A 21,847-nucleotide genomic window follows, 5' to 3' on the forward strand; every position below is an offset into this window, starting at 1 on the left:
TATATAAGAACCGGGCGTAGCCATTCAGTTGCAAAGGTAAAACAAAAGTGCTAATTAGTAATGGAAGGAACTCAGTAGTGAATAAGAAGTCAGTGATAAATTGGAGATAACATTCACTCTATCTGTAACATCTGTGGACGCTCGTCTTAAGTCCGTACTTTTTCCTGAGTATTTCAAAGGAAGTTGCTGAGACATTATGTAGGAGTTAGCCTCTAGTGGTCAACAGAGGTACTGCAAACAGAATTACATATTTCTAGGTGATCTTAAAAAAAAGAAAGAAGTAAATTACAAAATTAACATCATGTTACACTTACAATGGCCCAACACTAGTGGCTAAAAATTGAAGACTGACATGTGACCTTAATTTTTCTGCTAATAGAGTTTCCTTAGAAACTCAGGTAGGAATTCTGCTTCATCTTGGGATTTCCCTTTTCCTGACTTGCATTCTTATATACAGTCAATGTTATCATCAGCCAAAAAAAAAAAGGAAATACTGACACATCACCTCTGACAACACCACACACACACCTCGACAATTATGATCAAAGAGCCAATGAGGATCAGTAATAGTTACTCTCAACAGCAGTGGGTCAGAGATCACAGGCAGAACCTGCAACACTGGAATCTGGATTCAGTGCGGAATGTGAGCCTGGGGATAATGAACTGTAAGAACAGCCACTGGGAGCAGATATCAGGGTGTATGGAGTCTGTATTTGCAGTAGAAGTAATTTTGCACTGGCTGTTCTGATAGGTAACAGAAAGGTCCTTTTGTCTTGTAATGTTTACCTTTTTTTTTTTTTTTTGCATACAGTGATGTCTGTCGACAGCAGAGTGAGCCTTTTTTTTTTTTTTTTGCATACAGTGATGCCTGTCGACAGCAGAGTGAGAAGCAGAAACACGACGACAGCCTTGAGTGAGTTGTTACACCGGCTGTTGGTTCACACACACACACAGTGTGTGTGTTCTGACCAGAGAAGAGCTGCGACATTCCACTCTGTACACACACTTACACTATTAGACGCGTTAAAATGGACGATATGCACCTCAAACACGACACGTTACTTCTCACCACACTATTAACAACACATTATTTAGAGTAAATGTCCTCTTAGAAACTTAAAATGTTTCGTTTTTCGCAATTAAAGCCCAAAATAAGCCCCCCCCCTTTCTTTTACTGTTATTATGCATGGCCTCGGGTCCATGAGAATTGTGTCACTTTGTAATTACAGTAACAGAAATACACAGGTACATATTCTCTGTATCAAACAGCATGGGTTTGGTGTAGAGGGTGGATGTTGTGATGAAGGCGACGACAGGGTGTGGTCCACTTTGGTCCAGTTTGTCAACACAACTCGTGGGGCATGGACACCCTCAGTGCACATCAGTTACAGTGTGTGAAACGACCAATACACACACACACACACTACGTAACGTATGCCATTTTAAAGAGTAGTTTTCACTTTAAAACGTAAATGTATACATTATCAGTATGTCTAGATTTTTCTTACGCAGCTACAAAAACATATACAGATAGCTATAAAGTAGATGATAAATGTGGAGCATCTTCGAACACCTTTGTCTGTTGATTCATATAGAATTCAGGCAGAAACAGAACTCTTTTTCGAGGAGATTCCATCTAAAAAAAAAACCCTTTTAGAATCTTCCTGTGAACCAAAGATTGAGAAACCATCTGAAATGAAGCAACATACGTAGAAGTGCACGTTGGCGACAGACGTCCCGACTACTATACTGTGGATTCTCTCTACTGTGTACAGGGCAGTGTCAAAATGCATTGGGGCCTATTGCATCACTTTCTGAAAAAAAAAAAGATCCAAGTCTGGCAGTTAATTTGGAAAAAAGTAGATGTTGCATACCTTCAACCAAAGCTAACATGTTAGCTGAGAGCTCACTGAATGATATGTGGATGAGAAGCTCCAGGGGACGCTCCCTGTACGGCCGTCGAACAAAACCCAGAAACTGGACAATAACTGCATCGGAAAGTCCAATCACGTGATAATAGGTGAGAGTCAAAACCGAGAGGGAGATACAGACTGCAGTGTTTCAGCGCTGACCCAGGCCTTGATATTGCACTGGAGCTCACAAAAAAAAAACTTGTGCGTACAAGATAAACCTTTTGTATAACACACAGGACACGAGCAGCAGAAATAAAACACGGGGGTCGACTGCGGGTCGAATAAACCCAAACACCAGGGGGTGAAGTCACGTCACACACACACTCTCCTCTTCACTTCCTGTGACACAGAAGGTGAACTGGTCTGTACCTCTTAAAATAATCACGTCACTGTACATACACACACATACACACACACATATACACATTGGTCATAGATTAACACATATGCAGGTTATACATTTAAGATCCTATCTTTCTGTGGACTCCCTGGAGAAGAAGCAGCCGTCACCAGGTCTCTCCGCGAGGGTTGAGTTATTCGTTGCAGTTCTTCCCAGGATGGGAGGGGGCAGGGTCGGGAATACCGAGGGACCCGAGGTCAACCAGTCGGGCTCCGAGTCGAACACATAGCGAGGGGCTTGAGTCTGAGTTTGGGGAGCGAGGGAATTGAAAGGAAAGGTGGGTTTCTGTGACGTTTTGGTCGTTGGAGGAAAACCGGAATCTTCGTCAAAAGTGACCCACTGCTGGGGAGGTTTGCCTCCTGCAGGGGGAGCGAAGGCAGGCGGGATGGAGAAGGCTGTTGCCAGAGGTAAAGTGGGAGCAGGTGAGGGGTTTCTGTTCATGAGAGGTGGAGGAGCAGGTGCAGCAGTGAGAATGGAGGACGAGTCAAAGAGGGACATGGACCTCTGGAGGTGGGAGGACGGAGCAGCCGAGGCAGGAGGCGCTGATGTAGCCGGGGTGGGGATGAGGGGCTGAGCGAAAACAGACATGGTCCTGTGCAGGTTGGCTGTTGGTCCAGGATTGTGGCTGCTGAAGTCGGGGGTGAGAGCACGGCTCGGCTGCTGCCGAGCCAAAGGTCCACTGAAGGGGTTGGTGCTGCTGGGCCGGGCCGGGAGAGTGTTGGTGGGGAAGGGACCGGGCGAACAACGAAGTGTCTCCTGTGAGCGACTGCGAGACGGGACTGGAGGAGGAGGCAGAAGCAAGGAGGAGGAGGCAAATGGCGACGCGTTGGACAGTGAGGAGGAGGATGACGAGGAATCGAGCGCCTGCAGGTCTGACAGGGCGGAGGACTGGAGGGAGAAGGACGAGGGGAGAGTGCTGGAGGAGAACGTGGACGGAGGGACGGAGGGAGGAGCGCGCATGGAGGAGCCTCTGGTGAGGGACTGGGTGTTTCGCCAGTTGTTGGAGGAGGAGGAGGAAGAAGAGGAGAATAAATCAGACGTGAGTGTGTCCAAGGGGTCAGGCTTCCATTGTGCTTCGCTTTGGATTCCATTCAGTCCATTTGTCTAGAGTGGAAGCAATGACAGAAATAACCTTTAGGGGTCGTAGTTTCACAAAAACAACAGTCATCGTGTTAATGTTATTATGACACGTTTTTCATCTCCAACTAAAAGAGACCCTGTGGAGTGTTGTTGTTGGTTGAAGTCTTTACATTGTCCTATACTCATCCAGTCTGTCTACATCAGAATGGTGAAACTACTTTCCATCAGTGTACGTGAATGGAAACTAACCACCAACTCGTCACAGCCAATTGGTCAGTTGAGAGTGACAAACAAACTTTAATTGTTCCTTATTGGCCAATAAGAACCTCCACAGGGTGCCTTGTCTCCAACTCAGACTTAGTTGAGTTAAATCTACCACTGCTGACGACTCGTGTAGATGATTCACATACAGGCACTGACTCTAATACATGTGAATGAAAAATTACAACTTATTGAAAACAAACGTTGTTATATTACACATTTGTTCATGTGAAGGCCTGATCCACAATGTATATTACACATTTGTTCATGTGAAGGCAGATATAACAATTAGCAGATATAACATCTGCTTTGGTTTTCTTTTTTTATCATTCAACCAACAACAGCAAATAACATTCGTTGCCTAAGGATGCTGACAAAGAAAAAAAAAAAAATCAAGCAATGCTGTGCATTCAGCTATTAACATCCAGTATAAAAACAAATAACAGGAGGAGATGTGACGAGCTTTCAAAATCAAGTACAAGATGAAAAAAAAAAAAAAAGGTTTAAGGATGTGATGCATGAGAGGTGCGGGCGACTGCACTGCTATGGGAAATGACACAAAAGGTGTTATTAATCTCATGTACCTGTTACCCTGAGGGCTTCTCCGGCTTGTGAGAGAGAAACAAATGTATCAGAGACAGAGAAGCAGAAGGAGAATGACAGACAGCTGCAGTAAACCCATCTTTTCACGAAGCAGATCGATCAAAGTTTAGCATCAAATATCCAGTAAGGAGAGGAAACTGCACTAAAAAGTGTCTCAGAGTAAAGTGAGCTTTGAGAATTGTTGTGAAAAAAAAAAACAAACGTCAACACCAACCTGTGCAGCGGGGCCTGCGTCTGACTTGGCAGCATCAGGTGGCAAGGCGTGAGAGGAGCGGGACCGGGGTGGAGCTTTAGGAGAGGCCAGACGTCAAAGAGGTCCAGCAGAAGCAGGGGCAGGAGGAGCAGGGGCAGCAGGGGCAGCAGGAGGAGCAGGAGGTGCCTGCTGTGGTAGGAGAGGTGCTGGAAGGGTGGGCTGCATCGGGGGTGGGAGCTGTGACGGGGCAGTGGATGGGGGCATCTGTGGTGGAGCCTGGGCTCTCACTGCAAGAGGTGGTCCTGAGGGTGGAGGACCTGAGGGGTGAAAACAGAAGACAATAACTTGCAGAAAATGTAATATGCTCCAGCTGGTCAATGCTGGTACTGCACCCATGTCTGTATTTCTTTCTGGAAAGCCAACTCACCCATGTCTGTATTTCTTTCTGGAAAACGTTAGTGTTGTCAGAGGATTACAGATGCAGTGAACTCAGGTGACAGTACAAATACTTTACCAGAGGGCAGGTCAGGTGGTTTTTCCTGGACACTCGTAGGTATAGGCCGTGGGGCTCCAGGGTGAGTGTCTGGGATGGGTCGAGGGGCCCCTGGGTGCATTTCTGGGATAGGTCTGGGTGCTCCAGGGTGGGAGAGAGGTGGCGGACGGGAAAGTGGCGGCATACTGATCACCCCGGCTCTGGGAGGAATATTCTGCAAGATATACACAGATTTAAGAGTTCTGACCATAAAATCATCCTGATCTGTTTGTGTTAGTCTCCGTCCTGTAGTCTCACCGGTCTGGAAGACCCTCCTCCAGGAGGTCCAGGAGCTCCTGCAGCTGCTGAGCCTCGACCTGAAGGTGTGAAAACAGAAAAGCCCAGAGTATAAATACTATTCTACTGATTCTAAATAGATCGTAAAGCAGTGGTTTTCATAGTGTTAGGCCCTCGGCCTCTGGGGGGCAGTGTTTAGTTTTGCTCCTGCCTATAATATTAGACAATGGAACCTCATGTTGTAAAATCATTCACTGTCTTTAGTGGTGTTTTGTGGTGATCATTAGCATGTGGAATGGAGCAGTACCACTGTGAATCACTGCGGCGATGTCGAGCAGTATGAGACTTGACTTCGGATAGAAATTAACTCTGGACGCAGCAATGCCCCCTAGTGGATGTATTCCCCCACAACCATGCCAAACGTAAGGCACACATGTCAGAATGTGGGCAGTGAATGGGGCTTAAAGGATCCAATCAGGATCACGAGAAACCGGAGCAAAAAGGAAGAGTCAGAATGTGGGCAGTGAATGGGGCTTGAAGGATCTAATCAGGATCAGGGGAAACCGGACCAAAAAGGAAGACGGCGGCTGACTGAAACCGCGTCATGTCTTTGCTGAGACTCACCTGCGGCAGCATCTGGTCGAGAGAGGGCGGGGCTTTTTGGTCCTTTGCAGCACAAAGGAAACCAAACCATGTTACTGTTATACACAGAGTAAAAATACCAACAACAGCCAGCGGTTTCTCATGACATCACGTTGTCAGATTAGCTACTATGGTGACAGTGCAGACGCTGCAGGTGAAGACTAAGATGATGTGACTATCGGTCAAAGAGTGCTTTAAATTAAAGTATTTAATCGTGATTAATCCTTTAACAGTCATCAGATAACTGATGATTAATCACTAGTTTATTTTTTATTTTTTTTGTTTCCATCTGTTCAAAATTAATCTTAAGAAAGACACTTGTTTATTGTCGAATATTGTTAATGAATATATAAAGATTATATTCATAAAATGATCTGCTAACATTTCCCACTTAGGGATACCAGAAAGTAACATGATCCTTATTCATATAAAAATATATATATTTTAGGAGCACAGTTCTCACAAACACACAACTAAAGTGACTCACAAAGAACCAATGAATATTTAATGACATCACTAGCATGGATCTCTTGGTCTAAGGCTAACGCTAAGACAACAGGACTCAGGTAACACTTGTGAAAAGACACAGCCCGCCCTGTTACCTTCACTGCCTCTCCGACCGAGACGTGGACTGAGACCCTCGACACAGTCTTAGAGTTAAAGACAGGAAACAGTGCTTTTGAAATGAAGTGGATCAATGAATAAAACACAGGGAACAGTGCTTTTGAAATGAAGTGGATCAGTGGATAAAAACACAGGGTGTATTATTCATATTTGTATTTCTATATTCTTTCACTAATTTGACTATTTTCCCTGTTGCAATATATGTCCTACTTATCGAATAAAAAAAAAGTATGTATGTATGTATATATTTTTTTCATTACCTTTACAGCAGTTATATGTTCTCACTGGCACAGTTTGTGTGTAGTTTTAGAACTTGGATCATTGTAGACCTGTGCTGCTGCATGTGGTTCAAATTGTTTAAGAACCTCCACGTTTTAACTGTTGTATGTACCTGAAGGCGGTGGTGGACGTTGTGGTGGAGCTGGTCTGGCTGGGGGGGCGTTAGGGCGAGGTGGAGGAGGACGTTTGGGCTCCCAAACTTGAGAGGTGGGAGCACCTGGCTGGAAATCAACAGGAGGCCCTGAAAGAAAAAAAAAATCAAAATTAGTTGCAGAAAAACACGATTTCTGCGCAGCACTAGTTCTACAGTAGTGTTTTATCTGATATCGTCTCCAGGTCTGGACACTGCACACATGGGCCTTATTGGAAATTATTTAAAAAATCACAGCACTCCTTCATACACTGAACTATGAAGCACGTCAAACACCACGACAAACCTAAATGACACACTACGTTACCTGGAAGTTCTCTCCTTGGTGACGATGGACTTAAATCTGCTACCGTTCATCAAAACAGAGCAAAATGACTGTTTATACTGAAGCAGGCTGCAACATGAGCATATACTTAGTCTGCAGATTTAACCGACTGATACTCTGTTTATAAGTGTGTGTGTGTGTGTCATGCTACATTGCTGTGTTCACCTTGCGATGGTCGGGCAGGTTGCGGTGCTCTGCTGGGTCGACTGGGAGCCGCTGGCTCTCCGTGAGTGGGAGATGGACAGGGGCTGGTGCGAGGGGAGGGCGCGGGAGAGTAGCCAGGACCTGCACCGGCTCCAGGCTGAAGGTGCTGGGGTAGGATCTCCTCCACCTCCTCGTCCACATCACCTGATGCAGAACATAACAGAGGAGGAACGTAGTGATTTTAACGTGTCATGGCTGACAGACTGATTTGGGAATACAGACAATAACAGGCAGAGTAATGCAGTGAGGAAACGCTGGATACTTTCTACTGTACTATATCATAGTCATGTCAGACCGAGCTCTCCAGTCAGTGGGTGATTTAAATTTGAGACCTCTAATCTGAAGTAAAAGAGACCGAGGATGAGGATCGAACGTCCGTCAAAACCCACCTTCCATGTCATAATCATCATCGCCCATGTCCGTGTCCTCGGCCAGTAGAGTGGAGCTGGCAGAGGTAGGGATGCTGCCACAGATTCGCTCCGCACTCATCTCCTCCTCCAGACTCTTGATCCAGCCTGGACTCTTCAAACGGATGTCAATGGTTTTACCAAGGACCTACAATGTTGCAAAGGCATGTGAAGAAAACATGTCGTCAAAATACTTCTCTTTGTTTGTAATTTAATTTAAACATCCACATGTTTTTATGCCATGAGACGAAGATATAAATAAATAATAAAATCACTACTTACAGAGGACGCACAGAGCGATAAAGCAGCGAGAGCGGAGTAACCTTCAAGGAAGGTCACCCACATCCTCTCCTCCACAAACCTGCACAAACCGGAACAGTGACAATGTATTTCAACCTGCTAATGGTGACATCTGTTCTGATTTAGGGGTTAAATGACTCACCTGATGAGAATCACTTCTCCAAAGTTCGCAAACTTGTCCAGCAGTTCATCGATGAGCGCGTCATCAAAGTAGTCATCAGGGCCGGAGGTGCACAGCGACACCAGGATAGTTCCATCGGGAGGCCCCTGGAGGGCGATGACGTCTTTGTAGACCTGGTGTCGAGCCTCGGGGTCGACCTCCAGGATGTCCACGTCCATTATTGCCACCACTGGCCTGAAGACGGACATGGTTTAGAATCTTCTAGTCTATTTGTAACTTTTAAAGATACATTATTTTTTTATTAAAAAAAAAAAACCTCTGGTACCTGTGATCGGAGGTCTTCAGCTCAGCCCTGCCGTAGTACTTCAGAGACCCTGGGCTCCAAGGATGATCTGGATCATCCTCGTTCTCCCCCGATGTACAAGTTGCACCAACTATGTTCAGCTCCTCAGCTGTGCAACACATTCAGAGAGCAAAAATAATAAACAGATTATTTTGTTGTTTTAATTATAAAAGCAGAAAAAAACTGTGGTTCTGTATCTCACCAGTTCTATCAAAGTTCCATTTCCTCCTCTTCCAGAGTATACGGTCAGTCCAGGCGGGCGTGCGACACTTCTCACTGGTGTCGTAGTCTTCTGAGAACAGGTCATACTTATAGGTGGGAGCAAAATCCAAGTTTCCCTCAATGAAACCTCGGAAGATCTGTGCAAAATAAAAACATTAAATACACAAAAAATAAATAAATAAAATAAAATCATTGATATTGTGTTTGGCCGTACCAGACCAGCGTTCTTCTGATCCACCAACTGGTCACCGGCAGTTAGGGCGTCCCAGTTCTGCTGTTTGATGAGTTCTTTGACCTCTTCGTTGGGCAGGCTGATACGATAGTTAAAGTCTCCACACCAGAACACGTAATCGTGTGAGTACAACAGACGACCCTGGGAAAACGACACACAAACTGATGAAGGGACGGGGGAAAACAATGGGAATATTTCTGCAAGGAGAAATCTCTGGGATGTTGCCAAAAATGAATAAAATCCTAATGGTAAACAAAGATCCAATCTGTCACCAGTAGAGTACAAGCAGATTGTGTGTGTGTGTGTGTGTGTGTATCACTTTCTAATCTTCTTCTCCTCATCCGCTGGAGTCGAAGCTAATATACTGAGCTGCCACATGGACCAGCAGCAGGCGGCCTTCTCCCTGAGACCCGTCTTTGTGACACTGCCTGATGTCCCTGACCTGACTTCACCCCATCCATCACCTCAGCACGCCGAGGTCCAAACACCTCCCATTTGTCACGACTGCAGTCTGCACTGACAGCCTCACATACGGCGGTTTGTGCCATGTAATTATTCACACTTAATCACCATGGGGAAGCTGAGTCTGCGCGTGATCTCGTTGTAGTCGTCGTTCCTCTCCTTGACTTGCGATTGGCCGGCCGCGAAGTGAGAGCAGACGAAACAGATGCTGGTGGTGTGGAAGAGGAGGCGGATGGCCACGCCTCCTTTGTTGCCAGTGGCCCCACCCATTCCAGTTTTGACAGTGTCAACAGCGACATCTCTGAAGGAAATAAAACAAAAGGACAAGGACTTTTTTTTTTAGCCACACCCGTGCTTTAAACGTTATTGTTAATAATTATATATATTTCCAAAAAGGACGCCAACATGTCATACCTGATGAAGGGTGCGTGCTGCGGGCGGATGAACACAAACAAACACACTCCCACCAGCTGCTCTGAAGCCAGCAGCACATACTTGTGATCTCGGGAGATGTTTTTCTGAAGCTCGGCCGCCCACAGTTTCTGGTTGGTGGTGCTGGGTTAAGAACAGAGACAGAGTTTGTGTGTCGATTAACAAAGACTTAAAGACCGGGGTGTCCAACATACAGTACACTGTCACAGTTCAGTGTCTTTAGTTTTATTTGACTTTGCAAACACACCTGGCACTGACGATGTTGCCAGCGTTCAGTTCAACCATCTCCTCAAATCCTATGGCAAAGATGTCTATGGGGTTGGCCTTGCTGTCTGTGGAAAAACAAAAACAAACACAAGTGTAGGGTTGTCCTGAGTAAAAGAAACTTTTTAACCATGCATATTTTTCTACAAATAATGTTTTTTATGATAATACACTAGGGATGTAAGAATAGGCAAAGTCTGACGTGTGGAATCAACATCAACTTTGTAACAATTTTGGCCCTTGTTTAAATGTGAGCTTGACAACTCTGTCACTTACACACTCCTCTATAACATAACAATGTAACAACATTACTCATTCATCACCAGTTCTTAGAAAACTTAAAGCCAACCTACCTTGAAACTCAGGAAGTCCTGCGATTTTGGGAGCGTCCAGCAGCCAATCGTTTAGCGTCTGGTTGCGAAAAGCAATGCTGCGAAACTGTTTCCCGCCGTTGACATTCCAGGTGCCGACACAGACGCGGATCTGCTTGGGCCTGGTGTATTTTTGGTAGCTTTGACACATTCCTAGCAGCACTCGTGGAGATGCTGGAGATGAGAAGAGCGTACAGTCAGATAACAGTTGGCTGTCAATGTTTGTGTGTTCTTGTAAAGTGTGACATGAAAAAAAAAAACAGATAACACATCTACAAAACCACAGGGAGGCGCTCAAATACAAAAAGAAAAAAATGGTGAAGAGGTTCTAGAAAAGAAAACTAGGAAGGAGGTGAACTTTTTTTTCTTTTGGACATGCAAATAAAATAAAATAAAATAAGCATTGGTAGTGGTTCAGTGTTTTTCAACTTCAACTTCTGTTTTATTTTATTGATGACAAAATCCAATGTATCCAAAATCCTTCGGGTTGAACCACGACCAATATCAAACAAGGAATGAACGTTAAAAAGTGAGCGGCAAACACAGATGAAAACACAACACCGGGGGGGGAGGGGCGGGATCCATTCATCCACTGGTGACCTCTGTGACCTCAGTTACCTGATTGTAAGACGGGCTCAGTGACTAAGATTGTGCGCATGAGCAGGTGGGAGAGAAGGGAGAGAAAGGAGACAAGGGTGGGTTAACCAGTGCTTGCACAGATAATGCCGTCAGAGCAGTCGGTCTGGGTTAATCTCAGACAGACGAGAGGCCTGACACATGGAGATTACACTTTCTACTTGACGCTGCACAGACAAACCCTCTTATTGTGCCTGAGAGAGAGAGAGAGTAACAGGCACAGGTCAGGACTGGTCGTAGGCCTTTAAACAGTTTCACTTTTTACGGTATACATTTTAATAAAGCCACAGAGAGAACAAAGCAGGTAGGAGTATTTACAACAAGTCATATACTATTATTATTAATGTAGAAAACGTACCATAAAGACTGGACGTGGTGAGCAAGGCCCGAGCTTTGTCGGCCAGGTCACTGTTGAGCGTGGAGCCCAGCCTCAGGATGTCGATGGCCTCCTGCTTGGAGCTGTCGAAGAAGTTGTTCTGGATGGTCCGCGTCACAGAACGAGCTCCGTCTTTCAACTTTCCGGCCTAGAAAAAAAAAAAAATCATATCAGCACAAAAAATGACAAATTCTTAACAACTGTTTAGATCATTAAAAAATCATATCAGCACAAAAAATGACATTACATCAATTACATCATTGTTAAAGTAAATGAGAAACAGCTTCAGATTCAAGTAAAGAAATAAAAGACTGTTGAACCTGCAGAGCAGAATCATAATTTTATACAATTTTTTTCTGCCAAATAAAACAAAATTTAATTCATTCCTGCAGGTTCAACTCATCACAAAAATTAAACACTGGAATATAAAATATATGAGGATTATCTTAGAAAATAAAACCCCACAACATACAGTGGTGGGTATAAGTCTTAGGCAGACCTAATTTTGTTTTATACATAAATTGTGACAAAATCTTATTCATTTTAGTAAAAACTGATTAACGAGTTTAACAGTGCAATTAATATGGGGTTGTAAAGTTCCTCGTTTAGTTCCTCCAAACCAGGGGTCTCAAACCTTTGGCCCACGGGACACTTTCTGACCAAAAACCACCCACAACTACATGTCAGTAATAAAGTAATCGAACCCCCTGCTGTTAACTTTTTGGCCCTTTTCATGATCAATTCACCCACAGACACTGCATCAGCATGACACCAGGAAATAGACCCAGAGTTCAAACGCCACGTCACGTGACTCGATCACTTACCACAGAGGAAGAGAGGTCCAGAGGACAGCAGAAAGAAAACATCACACAGAGGTTTAGAAACAAACAAACAAACACTCTGATCACGACTGTTCATGCAAACTTCTGCCAGGTCGTGCAATAACCACTCGCAGCCACACGGCGCAGTACTGAGTACTACACTGTTATGTATTATGACAAGATCCTCACTGCCCCATCAGTACTCTGTACCTTGGCTTTGCCGTCCAGGGCCCCGGTGCCTGCGTAGATCTTGCTGACTGAATCTCCGTTGGCCGACCACATGGTTCTAAAAACCTCCTGGAACCGGGCCACCAGCTGTGGTTTCTCTGTCAGACCCATTTCTTCCAGCTGCTTCGGCAACATCTGAGGTAGCATGGAGATATGGGAAAAAAAAAAACCCCATCAATGGTGACACAATCATGCTGAGCAAAGCAATCTTCAAAACGAGGTCACTCTGTGAAAGACACTGACCTCGAGGGCAAAGAAGGCTTGAACACTGTTGGTTCTATCCAGACAGTCCAGGCAGTTGGTCCTGATGGTTCCACCCTGAGTTCTGCAGAGACGTGTTCACAAAGTGAAAGGACATTACAGACCGAGCGGTTTAACCCTTCAGAGACCGTGAGGGTGTAAATGACAGTATCGTCAGCGTAACGCTGACCTCGTGATTCCCTTCTCCCCGGTGTAGTAGAAGAAGCCACACTCTTCCACGAACTTGCCCAGCTGAGGTTTCAGAATGCTGTGGAGTTTGTCCGCCTTTCCTCCTTTTACGTTCTGGTGGTAATCGAAGTTGACCATTTTCACGGCAGCTGCGTGTTCTGAGGCCTTCAAATGACTCTGGGGAAAGAAACAAAAACAGAAACAATTTAAACAAGCAAATGCAGTATAATGCAGTAAAACTGTATTTGAATAGAAATAAATTCAATGACATGAGATTTTTTTTTAATGTGTGCAGAACCTGACAAATAACTCCCCAAGGTTTCCCTATTAAAACCTTTTTAATTTAATTTTTGACCCCCAGAAAAGCAAATGCATTGCAGTTTGAAGCGCACACATATATGACACCTGACGAGTCTGCAAGGATTTGAAACAGTACTACACAGGGAGTGTGTACAAAAAGTGGCGCCTCGTGATAACATCTAATAGTATTTACTGTCTAAAATGCAGTCGGACAGCATTCTGCCTGGAACCACTTCAGAGCCGAAGAAAGAAACGCTTCTTCTCACCTGGAAGGCTTTGCTGAGCATGTGTTCGCCTTCTTTACTCCCCAGCAGGTTGATGATCACCTGTTTGCCGTACAACATTCGCAGGGCGGTAAAGTGTCTGCAGAAAACACACACACATCAATGTAGAACGACATCATGAATGGAGCAACAATCTACTTTCCCTTAAGTACTTTACAATAAAGTGTCTGCAGAAAACACACACACACACAGACATCAATGTAGAACGACATCATAAATGGAGCAACAAACTACTTTCCCTTGAGTACTTTACACAAATACAACAACGTTGACTTGTTGTGTACAAACCTCAGGATCACTGGTTTTGTAGGAATGGCAGTAATTGTTGCTTATGTACAAACGAGGGAGTCTACAAAACTGTAATAAGGTGGACGACGACGGGCTGAGTCACAGTGAACGCAGCACGGTTATTAGAACCATCGGTTCTTCAGAAGACGTGTTTGGACAAGAGGTGTGTTTCTGCTAAAAAGATCTAAATCTATATATGTCTATATATGTATGAATGTAAATATATATATATATATTTATTATATTTATTTATACATATATGTATATGGACATACATGCATAAATATATAATATGGACATACATATACACACAAACATACAGTCCTATATATACATAAATATGTATACATATATATATACATACATATACATATATGCATATATACACATACATACACACACACATATATATACACATATATATGTATATATACATATATATATACACATATATATATATATATAGTTCTGATTCTCATATATACACATACATACAGTATATATATATATATATACACACACACACATACAGGATGACATATGACGTTAGACTGACTTCAATTAACACAGTGGTCATTAACAGTCAGCAGGGCTTTTTTTTGTTGGAGTTTAAGCAGCAGCAGCAGCAGCAGAGGCAGAGGAGTGAAGGTAGTGTTTCATTGTGCGCTGAGCTTCAGAGGAACAGTTATCAGCTGGAGGAGAGATAAAGCAGGCGACAAACACACACACACACACACAAAAACACGACACAGAACCTTTTCATTACCTCTCAAATGCTGGTGCGTTCGCCTCGAATCCCCTGGAGAGTTTGACACGATGGGAGCCCACCTACAGGGCAGAGATGGAGACAAAAAAACAACAACAAAAACAAAGAGACAAATAGAGTTACAAAAACAAAATATTGTAAACATAACAAATTGCAGTCGGCCAAAGAAAACCTGCTGATGAAAAAGTGATCAATGATTTGGGACAGAAGGTAATTTTTTTTATTTTTATGAGCACCTAAGAAGCAGAAAGAAGACCTCTGATTGGAACTAAATCTAAAAGTAGAAAAACAGCCTCAGACAAACAGCGTGGGAGGACAAGAGATGGAACACAGAAACCCAGGCACAGAACAAAGCAAATAATTCGTACCCTGTCGCACGTTAGCTCTCCCTGCTAACAATGTTAACTTAAATGTTCATCCTTGAATTTGATGTTCAGTATGTACTGTAGCTGCTGACGGTAACAGGTGTCATCAGTCAATTAGAGTTTTTAAAACATATCTTTATCTATTAGCTAACAATTCTCCCTTCTTTAAGTTGTGTTTTGTGTCTTTTTCCCTTTTCTATTTTTCCAGTAATCCCAGCTGTTTCCATCCATTTCATCAAGCTAACTTTTAGCATTTTAACAGCTAACTTTTAGCTTTACCCTGACCATAAGTTCATTTACATTTCTGCTCTACAATCCATCTCTGACAAACATTAACTTATGCTTGCAGTGTTTATTTGAACTCTGGTGAAGTTAAAGTTACAAGGTAATTCCATGGACTTCAAGCCTCTGTGGGAACTCAGTGACTGAATCATGAGAAAGACCAGAGAACATGACCGCACATGACTGCACCAGCTTTAGGACATAAGCCCAGAGATATGCTGTAACCAGCTCCTCGTCAACAGCAGGTCACGGCTTGTTATCCATCCACTGTGAGGCCGTTACGGTCCCAGTTTTGGATCAGACCTGATCGATAGATTACATTACAATAGAAAGTTGTTCGGTGTAAAGTATCGTATCATCGTCGTCATTAAATGTGATTTGATGACATGTCAGAATCTTTCAAACTTTTCACATTACCTCACATGAATACAATTACTCTCCATCTTTGGAGCAGTAATAATATATTCCACACTATAATTATACATAATGTATGTGTTAAATTACTACAAGATGCTGTAATGTATCATAATTAACCAGAATCTGACAGGAGCATTGTTTACAGTGTGTCAGGTGACGATGCCGTTTGCCCCTGGAATCTGATTGGCTAAACCCACTACAGCTGTCAATCAGTTTGTTTGGTTAGTGTGAATCTTTTTAAAACTTAAACCCCTTTCAGACTACGACACAAAAAGACGCAAATAGCCTGAAGGAGAAGAAAACAAAGTGGGAGCAAACATGGTTGTTTACCATGTGTTTACTCCAATTGTAAAAAAAACTGTTTAAATTAAGCTAGCGTTAGCATAGTGCGCTAGCTTAGCTTTATAACTCGCGCTGCATGGCATACATTAGTCTGAACAATTCTTCTACTTTAACAAATGTTAAGAGTCAGGAATATTTTTGAAAATAATAAACAGATTGTCTTGAAATTTAATATGTAATTAAAGGCATCGTTAAAGGCACATTGCGTAGGCAGAGTAGTTTTATTTTTGTTTTAAAGTCTTGGTAAGAATCTGGCGATACGATACGTATCACAATACGAGCAACAATACCATATATTGTGATATACTGCAATACTTACGTCCCTGTTCTTTCTTTTTACTGTTCAGCCTGATAGAAATACATATTTACATCTGATGTTTCTCTTCTTCTTGTTACCAGGTGCATTTTTGTAAGAACTGTTCTTTTGTACAACGTTCTATCTCCCCATGAATCAAACTAATTTGTTTGTATTTGTCTGCGTGTGCCATTTTATCAGTCCTCACCATCTCCACTGTCACGCAGGCCAGTGCTTTGCATATTTAATAACTTCCTGAGATGGCATCTGAGTAGACTCAGGTTACTGCTGGACCACAGAAACCTCTGTGGTCTCTTCTCTTCTACAGATCATGTCTGCAATACATTTTAGCTCCTGTTTAAGCTTTAAAAGTGTATTAAGTCACTGAAAGACGAGGCAAAATAAATTTCTAGTTTTGAGTGTTGTGGAAATGTATGATTGTATAATTATATCATTGTAAACCAATTAAGTAGGAGATAAAAAAGAGGAAGGAGGCCGACGAGCTAATCCGATCAATTACAGAGAATCAGATGGGTTCTTGTGTCGGCGTAATTAATTTCTGTGAGTCAGATGTTCGGTAACACATCACAGAACAGGACAGAGGAAGATAAAGCATCTGAGCTACGAGCCTGTAATTATTCAGTTGCTGTGTTCTCTTCATTATAAGCGACAAACGTAAGGTACAAAGAGTTAGAAGCTCATTGCTGGACATGTGTTTCCGTGGTTTGTCCTAAGATAAGTTCATGTATATAAAAAAAAAACAGTCGTCAAAGCCCTACTAACTACTGATGCACTACGACTAGTTTTACTAATATGAACCGAAGTCTATGTTAAACCAAAGTGTCATGTTTTCTAACTCTCTGAACTACCATGTTTAGGGAATGCGTTGAATTAAAAAGTGTAGGGAGGAAAAGCGTAGAAGCCACAGCTGAGTTGAGGAGTCAGACAGCTAAGACAGGAGGACTAAACGTTGGTCTGAAAACAGCCACAAGCCGACTACTCTGTGACTAAATGACTGGTCTGCCTACAGGTGAAGGTCGTGGGATGTTTTCAGACCAGGCTCTCACCTGACCAAGGAAGTCTGGGAGCTGAGAAGAACAGAGAAATGCCCTTTACCAACCACTGACCAACAACTGTCAAAAACCTCCCCCACGTCTGATCTCGTCCACCAGTCTGTGCAATGTCAGGACAGGAGGAAAAATTCATGTTTATGGAGTCCATCCAGTGAGACTCTCTGGTTTCTTATTAGTATTACTGTGTAATTATAGACTACACATTGATCCAGTTGTTTTAACTCCTGTCCTGTTCGTTGGCATTGCACAGAGTAACTCCCACCTGCAGTAACAGAAGCGCCAGCACCACAAAAAAAGCCAAAAAAGTGGGTTATACCAGGTGGGGGTTCTCATCCAGTCCGTCTATGTTCCGATTCTCATTCAGTTGCAACAAAACACCCTTAATGGATTTTTTCTGAACACAGCATGAACAAAAATTATTATTTATGGAATAACAGTCAGACACAGGCACAAGAACAACAACAACGAGAAGATGACTGTTTTTGTGCCTGTGAAATGTAATCAACAGACCAGACCAACAGGTTTTTCATCACAAACACAAGCACTGTTTTTCTATATTCCTCTTCAACATGGCTGGGTGTGAGAGAGTTAAAGACTGTGTGGATACTGTAGGACAGATCACCTGGATGCCCGGCTGTTCCCAGAAGAGAGGAATGGATCCACGGATCTGAATGAAGGATGAAACTCTGTCGTCAAGAAAGATGACCTGTGCAGGACGAGAGAGGTTTTTGAGGATTTTAAAAGGTTCACATCACGACTGTCATGGTGTCAACAAATGTCAAATGTCACAAGGACCACGGCTTCACAGTGGCACCAAACTATTTACAAAAAACAAACAATTAAATCTACCTACATAATAGTTGTGAATATCACCAAACTATTTACAAAAAACAAACAACCTAATTAAATCTACCTACATAATAGCTGTGAATAAAACATTGGCTTCTGTCATTTCTTTATTTTTTTACAAAATACCATCCATGTGGTTCCCTTCAATAAAAATATAAATAAAAATATTTGCCAGGATTATTATTATTATTAAGGCACATGATCAGGGGGCATGAAGGGTCACATTATAGTCTGACCAAAATGATCAAATTATCAGAGGCTTTGAAAAAATAAAAATAAACAGTTGTTAACCTGTTCAGTCTCCACAAAGTTGGCCACCTGTCCGTCGTCATTCGTTCCCCGGACGTTGAACCGTGTACCCGCTCGCTCTGAGCTGAGGCGGGAGAAGATGCAGGCCTTGGCCTGTCTGTGACCTGCGTAGATGGTCCTGATCTCCACGCCGCCGCACATCAGCCTCAGCAGCCAATCGTCACAGTTCACTCCGTAATGTTTCAGATGCAAATGCAGCGATTGGTTCCTGTTGATTTGAATCACCAATATAAAGGTAAGTTATACAGCAGAAGAAGCTGACGGATGAGAAATGGAAAATAGATCTCTAACTCGTCAGGCGCTTACCAAAAGAAGCGGTTATCTGTAGTATCTTCCAATATCCTGCGATGTGCGTTGAGACTCAGGTCCATGCTGACTCCAGTGGACGACCAGGCGAAGTAGAAGTGTCCCGAGTTGAGGATCTTTCGCACCTCAGCGATACGGTCCTCATCTCCGGGATCGTTCTTCAGCGATATGAAATCTGTTTGTGTGACCCTGAAAACCTCTGAATCCTGCACCTTCCCGACAGAACTACATCCTGTCACCACCACCAGACTGTGGAGCATGGAGTCTCCTGCAGAAATTCAATTTGAACGTTAAACTTCTCCAGATTGGACAAAAGACATCCTGACTTAAAGATGACATTCAGTGACACACACACACAAAAAAACACATCCTCCAGTCAAAACCATGCCACCTTGAAGACTAAGCCTTAATCTTTCACACTGCGTTTTCCTTGATGTGTCAACAACAGTCCTCAAGGTCACGCACAGGTCAGAAGAAAGCAGCTTATGAACAGGCAGTGACACAGCTACAAAGCAGGAGGCCATCGTGGTCCTGCTTCTACATGAACATTGGAATAGACATACGAGGTTGTTTTCTGTATCTTACCCAGGTTTAGACGGAGCACACCCAGGATTCCATAGGCGTCAACGATCTTGGTGTATGTATTTTTAATGGCCTCCTTCTCCGCTGAGGCTAGAGAACGAGCAAAAGCAACAGAACACTGATCAGGCACAACAATGACAAAATAACATATTATATATTGTATATAATATATTATATATTTTACATTTCGTAGCAGACATATTGACATAGATTATACTATACATAAATATCCAATTTTTGATGGTCAGAATAACCATCAAAGTAAAATGTCCTTACACAGAACAGCGACGGCCGCTGATTCGAACATGAGGCATTCTTCCCGTGTCCTGGTTTCTACTATGACACTATAGGGCGGTGGGTCCAGCTTGTGGTAAATGCGATATCCTTTGCTGAAGGCCATTTTTGTCTTAGGAGGGGAAATAAAACCTTTGTTATGACCTGGAAGGTAAAAGAGAGAGAAAGAAGCAAACCGATCAGACAAGACACACAACAAATATGACACTGTCTTTTTTTTTTTGACGGTGATCCAGGATTGGACGCTAAGGTGTTACGATGACCTCCGTAAGATTTTTTTTTTTTCAACTCTCTTTTAACTTTTTCCCAGATATTTTATTGCAAAGCCTTTTAGCATCACAGTGCTTACAACTTTGACCTGGTGCTTACATTTATATTTTCATATTTATACTTTAATATTCAAATTGCTTTTTCTTTCGTAGTGGTACCATAGTACAGCGGTTAGCACACCATGGGAGCAGAGAACAGGTAGTCCTGGGTTCGATTCCCAGAAGTACCACATGCATAGTAGTAAGTAGATATGGTGTTAACAACAATTTCCCATGTATGAGTATCAATAAAGTTCTAAATATTATTATTTTTATTATTATATGTGATGCTACATAAATGGTAATAACAACATTAAATAACACAAGCGTCCCCAATAAAGCCACAATCCTTTTAAAAACGTAATTTTTGTGTGTGTGTGTTGGAACAGTCGCGCATCACTTGGGTCTCAGTTATTACCACAGAATCTTAGGATATTGAGCAATAATATTTCGTGATGCGACTTGACCGGAATCCTGAAATTGCGGAAGCAGTAGTCCACTCAATGGTCGATATAAAAACATCAGGAGAAAAAAAAATAACATTTTTGACCTTAGTGTGCCAGATGAGAAGCAAGGGATCTGCAGAGGATAACGTTACTGAGGCCGGGAGACTGGAGGATCATCCCTCCCGATACGGACAGTCACGACTTTTCGGCTTCAACCGCAAAAGACGCATATACTTACAGCTAACGGTTAGCCACTAGCTGGTTCTAATGCCGGGTTTTGGGTGATGCAGACTGTGACACGCAGGCAGATAAAAGTGGAAAAGAGAATTAAGCATTTACGTTATTTTAAGGCTATAAGATAACGTTGGCAATTCGAGAGATTAATCACAGCTAGTGATAGCTGCCACTGGCTAGCTCCTAATATTTTCATAGTGGAACCTACCCGGAATAACATTCGGTTCACTTTTACATACCTATGGCTTTGTATGCCTTACATAAGAATAACATTCGGTTCACTTTTACATACGCTTTGCATGCCTTACATAATTATACTTCAACACCCAGGAATAGCGCGTGTACGTTTCGTACAATAACACGGAAGAAAAATTATGAATTTCTTCTTACCGTGTTCCCCCCGCCGGGTTGTGACTGTGCTGCTGTCACAACAAAATAACTCCCGGTGTGTTGGAGAGATGGTACATTCCGACGCAAAACACGCCTACCTGACGTTACCGTAAAACAAATCTAAAAGGGACACCGCAAATTCGACAACGGATCTGGAAGTACCGTAATACACAAAGCGAGCCGGCTCACATCCGGTTTTCAAACTAAAGTTACTACTTTGTACAAAATGTTCAGAAGTGTGACCACGTAATGTTTTTAGTAATAATAAAAAAATATGTATACATTAGAAATTTCAAATGGAAAAATAAATATAAGAAGAACAACATGTAAAAAAATATGTTTAACCATTGGTTAGGACAAATGTGGCTGCATGCACAACATCACACTTTATATTGTTAGTCAGTCAAGAACACATTTTAGCTAGTGTGCTTTTGAATGACTTCATGTGATTAAGAAGGGAATTATTCTGTACATTTTAATAACGCTCTGTTTTTTTTTCTTACATAAACACAACATGTACAAACCCTTCAAATACTATACAAATTCTGATGGTACCATAGTCATATCTCCACTGGTGACCCCTACAGTAGGTATCAGGAACATGGACCACACAAGGGTCTGAAATGATT

General features: G+C 42.7%; 1 protein-coding gene across 1 annotated transcript; it reads right to left on the reverse strand.

Moving 5' to 3' along the window:
- Positions 1-838: 838 nt before the first annotated feature.
- synj1 (synaptojanin 1) lies at positions 839-21,337 on the reverse strand. Its single transcript, XM_017041518.2, is given in 30 exon segments — positions 839-3,417; positions 4,472-4,767; positions 4,965-5,157; positions 5,241-5,299; positions 5,844-5,885; positions 6,877-7,005; positions 7,406-7,588; positions 7,834-7,999; positions 8,134-8,212; positions 8,294-8,506; positions 8,598-8,724; positions 8,818-8,974; positions 9,052-9,210; positions 9,640-9,832; positions 9,946-10,086; positions 10,211-10,295; positions 10,581-10,772; positions 11,217-11,240; positions 11,593-11,758; positions 12,642-12,794; positions 12,903-12,984; positions 13,090-13,265; positions 13,655-13,751; positions 14,727-14,788; positions 18,123-18,206; positions 18,641-18,866; positions 18,965-19,232; positions 19,550-19,636; positions 19,823-19,984; positions 21,219-21,337. Coding segments are annotated over 29 exon segments (4,998 nt in total). The 5' UTR covers positions 19,947-19,984; positions 21,219-21,337; the 3' UTR covers positions 839-2,382.
- Between the last annotated feature and the right edge of the window lie 510 nt (positions 21,338-21,847).

Source organism: Cynoglossus semilaevis, chromosome 19 (assembly GCF_000523025.1).
Source record: "Cynoglossus semilaevis isolate Cse_v1.0 chromosome 19, Cse_v1.0, whole genome shotgun sequence".
Lineage (NCBI taxonomy): Eukaryota > Metazoa > Chordata > Actinopteri > Pleuronectiformes > Cynoglossidae > Cynoglossus > Cynoglossus semilaevis.